Here is a 12,085-nt window from a genome sequence, read left to right on the forward strand (position 1 = left end):
ACTAGATAGGGGTAACTTTGCATTCCCTTTGAGTGGAAATAGCTTATATAACCAGCAACACTGAAGTTCATTTCCAAGTATATTTTATTTTACCTGTGTTTGCCTTCTGACTTTTACAGAGTTATAATTGCTAAGCATAGCTGTTCTAAGGACCCTAAAATAACTGAACTATTTGCCAGAGGTAACAAATTCAGCCCCTGGAAAAAAAATTGTTGAAATAATTTAATAATAATTACATACGTTAGAGAGTGTATATATGTGTATACTAAATAATGTTTTTACTGATTACATATATTAGAACATATCTAAAACTAAATGTTTTTACTCTAAACACAACAATAATGTTTTTGCTAATTGCATATATTAGAATATGTATTCTAAATAATATTATTACTCTTCCTATCCAATACAATATCAAATTTACTGATCCACTAACTGTGGTGAAGACTTCCGAAGTTTCACTGTGGAAATCTAACACTACGCCCTTAATCTCATTATGGTTCACAAAAAATTGGGAACAACTATTATGGAGTAAAACACAAACCAAATAGCCCAATTGGATATCTATTCTGGAACTACCTCTTTCAAGGGAAAATGGTTCCCATTTCTATAGTACATCTCAACTCATGACATTCTACCAAGCAGCCTAACTCATAGACAGATCCTCTCTCTCTAAACCTTTAACCTATCTGTTGTTTTAGTTTTTCTTGTATTTTACTTATTTTCATTGGATTTGAGATGGCCAGACAGTACTTTCAAGTCATTATCAAACAATTATGTGAATATCAAACTTTAGTAATCTAGATTATTTGATTTTTTTTTTACTGAAGACATAGTCATATTGCATTGCTCTAGTTGTAATGTATAGGATTTATTGTTCATGTATGCTCAGTAATTTCTACTGGATGTTGCTTAAATGTTTCTTGATATATATGATCAGTATCATCAGCATACTTTATATTAAAACATTTGAGAATTTAAAAAAGAATGATCTAAATGTGATGAATAATTCTCTAGACTTAATTAAATTTTAATTGCTCATGTCAATCTCCACATCACAGTCAGAGATAATATTAATGATTTTCAGGTAAATATTCAGTGGATATTTTATATATTATAATATATATATTTTATAATATATAATATATATTATAATATATATAATATATTTGATATATTATATATTATAATCCAGTGGATATACTGGATTATAATACAGTATTTATAAAATATGTAAACATTAGGATTTCCATGGAAATTAACCTAATATTATTCATGTTTTGTTTCCTTTGTCATAATTGACTGGTATAATTTGATTTAGCTATTTTTATTCCATCTCTTTAAATTAACATACGGCAGCATAGACCATTCTGCCATGGAAGCTTGATGGGTGATCTTGGGTCAGTCCCACACTCTCAGCCTAACCTGGCTCACAGGGTTGTTGTGAAGATAAAATGGGGGAGAGGAAAACAATGTAAGCTGCTTTAGATCAAAATTGTGGAGAACAGTGTGGTATAAATGAAGTAAATAAAATAATAGATTCTCAAAAAGATGTGATTTTCCTTTTTTGGATATGTAAATTGGGTCAGGCCTTTTGGTGGGGAGGGTGGGGTATAAATTAAATAAATAAAATTAAATAATGGGAATTTCTTCAACTTGAAATGGCTCGTGTTTGGAGGCAGAGCCACTTAAGTTGAAGGTCAGAGGAAGGCATCAAACTTTGCTTAACGCAGTGATAGGATATAGGCCATTATCTTTATTATGGCAGTTCTTAAGAGCATGATGCTTTATATAAAGTTCAGGAAAATAGGTACCTGCTCCCAAAAGCTTGCAAGATAACAGTTTAGTGGACCAGCTTATTCTAATTGCCCCTCTTTTGACCTATTAAAATGGTTTCTTTGAAAAGCAAGTGAGAGCTTTTTAGCTTTTGGCTTTTTACTCAAAACATAAATCTGGCCCTGGCCTGCCTTTGATGGTGCTCTGAAAAGTAGTTATTTGGACCACTTGCAAACTAAGTTATTAATGCTCCCAATGATGTGCTTCCAGTGCCTTTTTTTGATAAACTCATAGATTTCAAAATTATAAAATAGATTTTGACATCTTAAAACTAGATAGGAAAATCCATTTGGCTCTTTTCTGTGTGCAAGCCTTTTCTTGATAACCTTTGAAATTTTAAATGAAAAGAATTTCCTGGCATGAAAAGTTCAGAATTGTTAGTTTTAAATGTTGAAGCTGTGCTGGAATCTTTTCAAGTTTCAGTTTGACTTTTTGGTCATTCTTCTGAATACATCCTCAACAGAAGATGCATTGTTTCACGCTAAATATAAGGGCCTGCTTTTGATTTATTTTATGTTGCCGTGCCCGTTTTCTGTGGTTCTTGATAATTATAAAAGAGTTTCATACAGTGGCATTTTTTGCTGAGCAAGTAGGTATTTGGTGTGGTGTTACAGTTTTCAGGGATTTTTTACAGACTTCTAGTGAGATATTCAAGCACCAAAAGTAGTGTTTCATATTGAGATTAATAATTATGGGAATAATTACGGCGAAAGGCCTAATGATTTCTAGTGCTGGAAAACTTTCCAAAAAAGCGCTTCAAAAAGTTGTCTTCCACTCAGAACAAATAAGTTTAGCTAATAGTTGATAGGCAAGAGTAGATTTCAAGGTGGATTGTGATATTAAAGGAGCGCTATTTGCATGTGGTAGTGTTCAGGTGTGCAAAATATTAAATTGAAGAGAACATTGATAGTGTTGTCTGAACATTCTTCTCTGGGGAGGGGCCATGGCTCAGTGGTAGAGCATCTGCTTAGCATTCGGAAGGTCCCAGATTCAGTCCCTGGTATCTCCAATTAAAAAGTACCAGACAGTAGGTGATGTGAAAGACCTCTGCATGAGACCCTGGAGAGCCACTGCTAGTCTGAATGGACAATACTGACCTTGATGGACCAGGAGTCTGAATCGGTATAAGGCAGCTTCATGTGTTCATGTGTCTGAGGATGGTTTCAGCATTCAGCACCAGTGGTTATACAATGGAAACAAATTGGAGACACAGAGGAAGAAACATATGCGTGTTACGATTTGGTTCTCGCTTTTTGCAGGAAAAAAAAATCGTGTGCTTACTTAGTTAAACATTCTAACAGTTCTTAATAAACATACTTGAAGCTTCTCAGAACATCAGAATCTGGCTATGCTGATCTATGCTTCAGTAACCTTGAGGCTAGATTACTGGAACATACACTACCTGGGGCTGGCCTTGAAGAATATCTGGAAGCTGCAGCTGATGCAAAATTTATCTAGAGCTAGTCGATGGAACCTTTACCGGCTGTCAGTAAGTCCAATTCAAGCTGTTGGTGATCACCTTTAGAACCATGCATGACCTGGGGCCCCAATGCTTAAAGGATTGCCTCTCCCTGCGTGTTCATGTAAGGCAGTTCTACTGTTCCTTACAAGGTTCATTATTAGTTCCTCGGTACATTAGGCTCAGACTTTTTTAGTGACTGCCCCATACCTCTGGAACAGCCTCCCAAAAGTGGTCAGAGTAGCTCTGTCCTTCCGGTTTTCTAGTGAAGATGCAAAATCACTGTTATCTGTTGCATATCATGCTGTGTATCTAATTTCTAACATAAATATTCTCTTGTTATAAAAGATAATATGTGAAACGGGAAATATTTGTATGTATTTCAGACTAATTGAAGAACAGTTGTAGGCCATCAACTTTCTACACTATTTAGCAACACAGATGGGCCCCATCATAGTTTAGAGTAATTACGAACTGGTTTCATTATTACAGAATAAATGCCGCTTATTTTCATTGAAATTTGCATGTAGATAAACCCATGGTTGAATCAAGCAGAGGATGAACAAAAATGTGGCGAATTTTGCTGATTCTCTGCTCCTACTGTAGCCTTCCAGATCCTCATGGTGTTCCTTGGATTCACCTGTCCCCTAGCAGCAGCATCACTTTATGGAGATTTAAGGCTGCGGGAAAAGGGGAAATCGAGAAAGTAGTGAGTGGTTGATGGAAATACCTTTCACTGGCAAAAACGTTTAGCAGCATCCAAACTGGGTTTTTTTTTGCTCTTAGCATTTTAATGAATTTTACCATTTCTGCTGCATTTCAGAGTTTGAATAGTAACTTTGTTTTAGTCAGCTTTTTTCATGTAGAAGCAGCCTCTGCCCGTGTTGTCACCATTTACAAGGTTAAAAGAATCTTAAAAGGATTGGATTGAATGTGCAACAATACCCAATTTTGAGAAAGCATTTAAAACCCTCTTTTAAAACTACTGTCCTCTTTTATTTTTTGTGGGATTCTGTGTCTTAATTTCTTCAACATTTATGCTTCCAATTCCTAATGCTTTGATCTGCATTAGTCTGGTTTTTGTTCTTTGAATTCCATTAAAATAACCATCTATAATGTTTTTCTGACAACTTTCTTGTTTAAATCAAAGGGCCACTCTTCTCTTCCTCCTTGCTCTTGCCCTTTCCATTGTTTTTTTAAAAGACTGATCATGCTTTGTTAATATTTGATCTAATATTTAATTTGGGGTTTTTCACAATTTTGCGCATTATTGATTTAATTCTTACTGATTGTTTTTTCAAAGTTTCTGTTAATGAATTTTTATCTTTTCTCCCCTTATCAGTTGGTGTTCCGCAGGAGTCTGTTCTTGGTCCTCTTCTTTATACACTTTATACTCTCCCTCGTGGTAAGATTATTGCTTTATTTATGCAGATAACATCCAGTCTTATCTTTCCGTTCCGTTCCATCTTTAATCATTAGTTCATTATATCTCTTATTGTCATCCTGGAATTGCCATGTGGATATCTAACTATTTTCTTCTTTTCAGTGTTCAGTTTTCTGTTCTAGTCCATCTTCTTTTCCATTTTTTAAAAAGCACTTTCCTTATTTCATCCTCTCCTGGCAGATGCTAGTTTTGATTTTCCCTCTTTCTTTCTGCTAATACTCATTCTTAAGTCTTGAAATATTCTTCTTTCAGCTACTGTGTCTGCAGAAACTTTTGGTGTTAAGTTCTTTAGCCCATAACTGATCATGCCACTCTTCTGTTTACTATCTTCTTGTTCCTTATCTTGTTCTGTTTATTTCTTTACAAACTGTCCTGCCCTTTTGATTTATCTTGATCATTGTTATAACCCTCTCATTCTTTATTTGATCTCCATTGCCTTCCTTTACCTTGTTCATTTGAAGTTTGAGCTACTTCTTTGAACTTGTATGTTACGTAATCATCTTTCTTCGTCTTGTTTCCTAATGGCTTTGTATTTACTTCTTTGTATTCCTCATTCAGCTAATATGGATCTACTCTTTAAATCACTTATTTCATGTGCTCTTTCTGGTATCCATTCTTTATTTACACTTCTTTGGAATTCTGTTCCATCCAACATGCACTTAATTCTCCTTGCTTCTAAAGATGTTTTTCAAGGTAACTTTTTTGCTTTGTCACTCTGATGCTTTTCTTCTCTTCTGGCTTTCCAGTTGAATCGGAAATTAGTCTTCCTGTGTGTAAATTCTTGTTTTTCATAGCCTTCTGTTCATCTTAGACTGTACACCTGCAGGCAGGTGTTGTCTTTTTTGTACAGTGTTTAATAGATTTTAGGCCCTTAAAATACATAATAAATACAAATATATAAGATCTCAGGGAGATTGATAGTGTCGTCATTCACTACTAAAATATATTGACCAGTGGGCTGAAGTGTGAGCATATTAGTTTATAATATAAAGGAGCTAAGCCCAGAAGGGGAATATAAGTAAATGAAATAAAAATAAATGCTTCTTTATTGGCTATGAACTGCAGGAAAGTTCAAATGCAGAAAGTAATGATAATTAAATGTATATCAAGAGACGTTTCTTGAAACTCTTACAACTAATTGGTACTTTATTTTCAGATGCTTATTAAGACAGAAATCTTAGGGCTGACATGGTAGATGCTTGAACAGTATTTTCTTTGTTTTGGAGAAACTCACTGTCAGCGTTTAGAATCAGAGTTTAGAATCAGCTTCTACACAGCAATATAATTGGTTTCAAAGTGGCCCTGCTCTGTGGAGTTAAAAATTATTTATTAATTTGTTTTCACTTTTATATTCTGCCTTCCCAGCAAGTGGGCTCAGGACAGATTACAGACAAATAATTAAGCCATTTGGGATCACAGTAGCACACAAATTAATACAGAATTAAAACATTTAAACATGTATCTTTTTGTCACTATTTTGAAGTTGTGAAAAAGTTATGCAAGTTTGTCATAGAATTCAAATGTGGGTAGCATTGATTGGTTGATGCTTGTGCTATCACAGACCCATCCACACCCAATTCTGGAGTAGTTTTGTGGTTGTTTAAAAAAAAAAAAGTTATAAAGATCTTATGTGCAGTGGTGAATTGTGAGGGTTTTTAAAATCTAAAATAATGTGGCCACAGTGTACTAGCCTGAGGGGGATGTTCTAACTAACATGAACCAGCAGATTTAAAACAGCTTCTATTCTACCAGCCAATACATCACAGGTCATGCTCAGAATAGCATCATTGTGCCTTCTCATCCTATGCTCAGTCCATTTCCACCTTCAATACCCTCTTACCATCACCCCATATCCCTTACCGTCTTGGGGGGGGGGGGGGAATGGGATTTGCCATTGATCCTAAAGTCATATAAAACCAAAGACAGCAGAATATATATAAAGTAAAAATGCACCTAACAGCAGCAGTGCCCTCCTCCCCCACTAAAATGTTCTATCTCCTTACTCTTCCAAAACGCTCTTGAATACAATTGATAATATACCCTTGAAAGGGGAGAGGTGCCTGAGAAAGGACTTGGAGAAGGCGGTTCCAGAGCCCATGTACCATATCTTAAAAGCTTGTTTCCCTGGTTATCACCCATCTATAATTTTATGTAGCATGAGCAACTGGAGCGAGACTTCTTGTTTATGATTTTAGCATATTAGTAGGATAACATGGGGGAAGATAGTACTTTGTTATGTCTAGTGGAACTTGGTATATGTAGGACAGTACACGTATCCAGGGCTTTTTTTGTAGAAAAAACCCTGCAGGAACTCATTTGCATATTAGGTTATACTCCCTGACATCAACATGGTTTCACACAGGCTTTTTCAGTAGAAAAAGCCCAACAGGAACTCATTTGCATATTAGGCCACACCCCGTGACACCAAGCCAACTGGAACTGCATTCCTGTGTGTTCCTGCTCAAAAGAAGGCCCTGCACGTATCAAATTAGAAGATGGCAGAGAGGAGGATTACATAGAATTTAGTAACTATTTTGGGGAAAGATGGTTCTTTTTAGAAGTTTCCTTCATAGACTGTAGAATATGCCCATTTCATTTATTCGGTAATATCTTTCTTTAAAAGTTGAGATGTAAAAATAATGCATTATGTCAATAAAGGTTTCTGGAACTAGAAAAATAATGCCTAGAGAAGCACAAGCAAACTTACTCAAAATTTAACCATCAGAATAAGATGTATGGAAAACTATTTCTGGAATAACCTTAATTTTTCTTTTTTGAGAGTGCTGATCTTTTAGTTCTGCTGTTTCTGCACATACCTATTTACTGTATTTTATTTTATGACAGTTTAATTAATGATAAATCCTAAAATAAATGAGCAAATCAACTGTAACAAGTTAGCATGATAAATATCTTTAACATTTGGCAATATGGTAAGGACAAACAGACAACCAAGTACGATAGGTCACCCCATCATAGTTTATGATCTTGGAAACAGTAGCTTATGTTCACTAAATTTTGTTGAACTTCATGTCTTGTTCTTTATTTGTTTTATCTTATCTACTTTCCACCAGTAGTTCACAATCCATAGACATGTGAAGCCCTAGAAAATTGGAGGGTGCCTATTTCTCTCCCCCCCCCCCAATCATTTTTAAAAAGTTTTTAAATAGAAAAATTGGAACATTTGGACGCACTGAAAAAACCCTATGAAAATTCAAGGGTTTTCATACTCAAAATACGTAATCTGAAAACGTGTGAGGACTTCTGAAATTTTTGCAATGGAAAAATTGGGAAATTTGGTGACAACTGTGAGAAAAAATCCTTATACTGTAGACATATACAATATTTTCTAGAATGATTTTTAAAATTAAATAATTTTGCTATAATGGATTTAATGGTAATGCATTATTAAAGAATTCACTGTTTCTAGGGTTTAGCAATTCAGTTTAGCTTTCTTCTCTGCCTCCTCCTTCTCCTCCTCTTGAAATAATACTCTTTTTTAACTATAGAATTTGTTTTTTACCTTTACCTTTTATTTTTTCTATATCTTGGATGTAGGGTTGCCAATCCCCAGGTGGGGGCAGGGGATCCCCCGGTTTGGAGACCCTCCCCCCGCTTCAGGGTCTTCAGAAAGCGGGGGGAGGGGAGGGAAATGTCTGCTGGGAACTCTTATTCCCTATGGAGATTTATTCCCATAGAAAATCATGGAGAATTGATCCGTGGGTATCTGGGGCTCTGGGGGGGCTGTTTTTTGGAGTAGAGGCACCAAATTTTCATTATAGCATCTAGTACCTCTCCCCAAAATACCCCCCAAGTTTCAAAAAGATTGGACCAGGGGGTCCAATTCTATGAGTCCCCAAAGAAGGTGCCCCTATCCTTCATTATTTCCTATGGAAGGAACGAATTGAAAAGGTGTGCTGTCCCTTTAAATGTGATGGCCAGAACTCCCTTTGGAGTTCAATTATGCTTGTCACAGCCTTGATCTTGGCTCCACCCCTAATGTCTCCTGGCTCCACCCCCAAAGTCCCCAGATATTTCTTGAATTGGACTTGGCAACCCTGCTTGGATGACAAAATTAAATGTGCATGGATTGTGGCAGCATTAGGTATTGGATATATTTGAATTTCTTTCTTAGAAAAAATAAAGCCATGCCCAACAGTACAATCATATATGCTAACAATTACAAATTATGCATATTAATGTGTCCATTATTTGTAGCTCTTGTTGATTTTGCTACTTACCAAAGTCTTTGATGGCTTGAACTGTTTGTTAAATATTCTCTTTGTGCAGCATTCTGTGATACATCAACAAATAACTTATGATATTGGATGATAGAATTCTCTGCCAGATAGTCTATGACTGATTTGAAATGCATTTTGACATAACTAAACTAGAATCAAGAGATGTTACATCATCTAATGCACATCAAGGAAGCATTCCTGAATTGCTAAAGATGCATAAGTTTAGATGCAAATAGGCAGCCGTGTTAGCCTGAAGTAGAACAAAATAGGAGTCAATTGCACCTTTAAGACCAACTTAGTTTTATTCAGAACGTAAGCTTTCGTGTGCATGCGCACTTCTTCAGACAAGGAATGAGTTACAGTAAGCAGAGCCACATATAGCTGGTGGGGTTTGGAATGCCAAATGGTACAAAGTTAAAAAAAGAGTTTGTTTGTATATCTTATTTTGGTTATTTGCTTTAGGGGAAGGGAGGGAGAGAGACTGTGTTTTTGTACGTATGAAACAGTGATTTCTTTTCAAGGGTGAACTAAATGCAAGAACTTTTAATGTCTTAAATTTCTTGGGTTACATATTTAAAATATACCTTCAACCAGCTGTTCCTTGTATTGTAGTTTCCTAAAAATAGCTGTGCATTCTTGTTGCATCTCTGACCCCAGTTTATAAGGAAATGATCCTCTATTTTTAGCAATGTGTGTGAGAATTTAAATTGCATTAGTCACAGTGAAAAATTGCAAACTCTGCTGAAAACGCAGTTGGTTGCCAAAATAATCTGGAGTAGTGTTGACTACTGTTGAAACTTGACTATTCGTTAAAAGTCTGAATTCCATGAGCCACTTCCACGTGCAGTCGCAGTGGCTTTTCAAACAATTCAGATGCTTAAAATTGATGTTTGAATGTTTTTTTCTCTCAGAGGTTAAAGTGTTTCACATGCACAGAAAGGAATCCCATGTTAAGATTTTTGTCTTTGAGGCAAGCAAACAGTATGCTAATAATCTGAAAGTATTGACCTTGTTGCTAAGATTTTCTCAAGACACGTTAGTGAAGCTTCAGCTTGAAAGCTGTGCAAATACTGGGCTATAATGCTCCCTCCTATGAATAACCTTCATTCAGCTTTTTCTTGTGTGTGTAAAAGACTCTGAGCTTTGAAAGCACAAGGTCAGGGATTGTAATGTTCTGAATGGAGCGTTTCCTAAGGGCTGAAGCTAGGACCACCGTTATGTTCTGTCTTCGAAGTACAGGTTCTTCGAGGTACAGATCCTTCTACAATACCTTGCTCAGTTCCGCAGGGCCTGTAAGACAACCCTCTTCCGGTTAGCCTACGCCTGACTGGGAAATAAATGTAGCTTATTAGACTTCTGTGACTCATACGGTATAGATTTAATGTTAAATTTTTAAGGTTTTTAGTTTTTTAACTTTTAAATGTAATAATTTTGAACTCTGTTTTACTGTTTTATTGTTTGCTGTGAGCCGCCCTGAGCCATTTTGTGGGAAGGGCGGGATATAATTTATAGAATAAATAATAAATAAATAAATACTGGCAGTTTGATGGCTGAAATTCTACGCAGCGGGAAGCAGAATTAAGAAGGAAATAGAAGTATTTGTGATTTTTTTTAACAGAAGTAAAAACAAAATTCTTGTAACAGTGGAACTGTTTTGTTGCTTATGTTTACACTCTACCCTTTCCCCAAAAAGAGGACAGAACCCATTTGTTCATATACACCTTGGCAGACATGTTGTCCGTTTGAATCAGGACATGTTGATTGAGAAGACTGGGACTGAAGTGAATCAACACTAGTCATATTGCCCTGTAACCTAATTTTTTTCCTCTAGGAACGCAAGACTGCATTTCCAAATGTCATGACATCAAGGTCCACCACAGCCACTGACTCCTCTCCAGCATTAGCAACCTACATAGATACCACATGATGTCTGCAGCCTTTGCATCAGGCAGGCCAACCATCATGCAGTCCAAATGCTTGTTACAGATCTCATTCTATATTCCTAATAAACGAGTCAGCTACTAGCAATAGTCCACCTCCCCCAAATCCAGAGAGGTATCCTCAGTACAATGGAACTCTCCCTTGCAGATGTTCTCGCTGCTCAGCCAGTCTGCTTGGACATTGTTCTGTGACTCTTGATGTGTTCCACTCAAATCAAGGAAAGTTTCCCTTCTGCCCATTGTAAAGATCTTCATGGCTTCTCTGTGTAATTGAAGAAGAAGATGAAGAAGATATTGGATTTATATCCCGCCCTCCACTCCGAAGAGTCTCAGAACGGCTCACAATCTCCTTTACCTTCCTCCCCCACAACAGACACCCTGTGAGGTGGGTGGGGCTGGAGAGGGCTCTCACAGCAGCTGCCCTTTCAAGGACAACTTCTGCCAGAGCTATGGCTGACCCAAGGCCATTCCAGCAGGTGCAAGTGGAGGAGTGGGGAATCAAACCCGGTTCTCCCAGATAAGAGTCTGCACACTTAACCACTACACCAAACTGGCTCTCATTGAGACAATCTGGAACCCCCAATAGCAGCATGTGAAGGAGTGGGGAATCAAACCTGGTTCTCCCAGACTAGTGTCTGTGCACGTAACCACTACACTAAACTGGCAAGAAGTGCAGTGCACCACATTATCCTTCCAGCTATTGGAATCTTTACAATCACACACCCCATTTCAACCCGGAAACACCCTTAACAACCAAGCTCGTTATGAGGGAATAGGGGCTATTTAGTGTCCTGCAGGCAATGCCACATGTAAAACCATTGGATGGAAATTGTGTGTGGGGGTTGTGTGTGATCCATGGAAATCTTGACCCTTAGGGAGTAGGTTCATTCCCTTGAAGCTAGACTTGCCAACTTAGACAAGTTGTGTGTGTGTGAGGAGGAAAGGTAAATGGATGAGATGTTCAGGGACCCAATGAATCAGTTCCATTTCTAGCAACTCATCTGCTATCATGGAGAATGAGGATCTCAGGGTTGGAGGGTGTGAGGCTGAGGAAGGAGGGCCTTGAGCTGGAGCATCCTGAAGAACTACTCCCCATGCCTGCAGGTTGGCATCAGTAAACAGTTCCTTGGGAGCAGGGACATGGAACATCCTGCTCTGCAGACAATTA

At 37.1% G+C, this 12,085-nt stretch overlaps 1 protein-coding gene across 3 annotated transcripts in view; it reads left to right on the forward strand.

The window, feature by feature from the left end:
- TANC1 (tetratricopeptide repeat, ankyrin repeat and coiled-coil containing 1) overlaps positions 1 to 12,085 on the forward strand; it is a 221,405-nt gene that overhangs the window by 83,461 nt on the left and 125,859 nt on the right. The window contains exon 3 of one of the 3 annotated variants that reach the window (XM_060257300.1): positions 4,638 to 4,700. The exons of the other annotated variants lie outside the window; for them this stretch is intronic. Coding sequence (XP_060113283.1) covers positions 4,638 to 4,700 — 63 coding nt within the window. The remainder of the gene's footprint in view (positions 1 to 4,637; positions 4,701 to 12,085) is intronic. 3 annotated transcript variants of the gene reach the window in all.

This window comes from Heteronotia binoei, chromosome 16, assembly GCF_032191835.1.
Source record: "Heteronotia binoei isolate CCM8104 ecotype False Entrance Well chromosome 16, APGP_CSIRO_Hbin_v1, whole genome shotgun sequence".
NCBI classification, from domain to species: domain Eukaryota; kingdom Metazoa; phylum Chordata; class Lepidosauria; order Squamata; family Gekkonidae; genus Heteronotia; species Heteronotia binoei.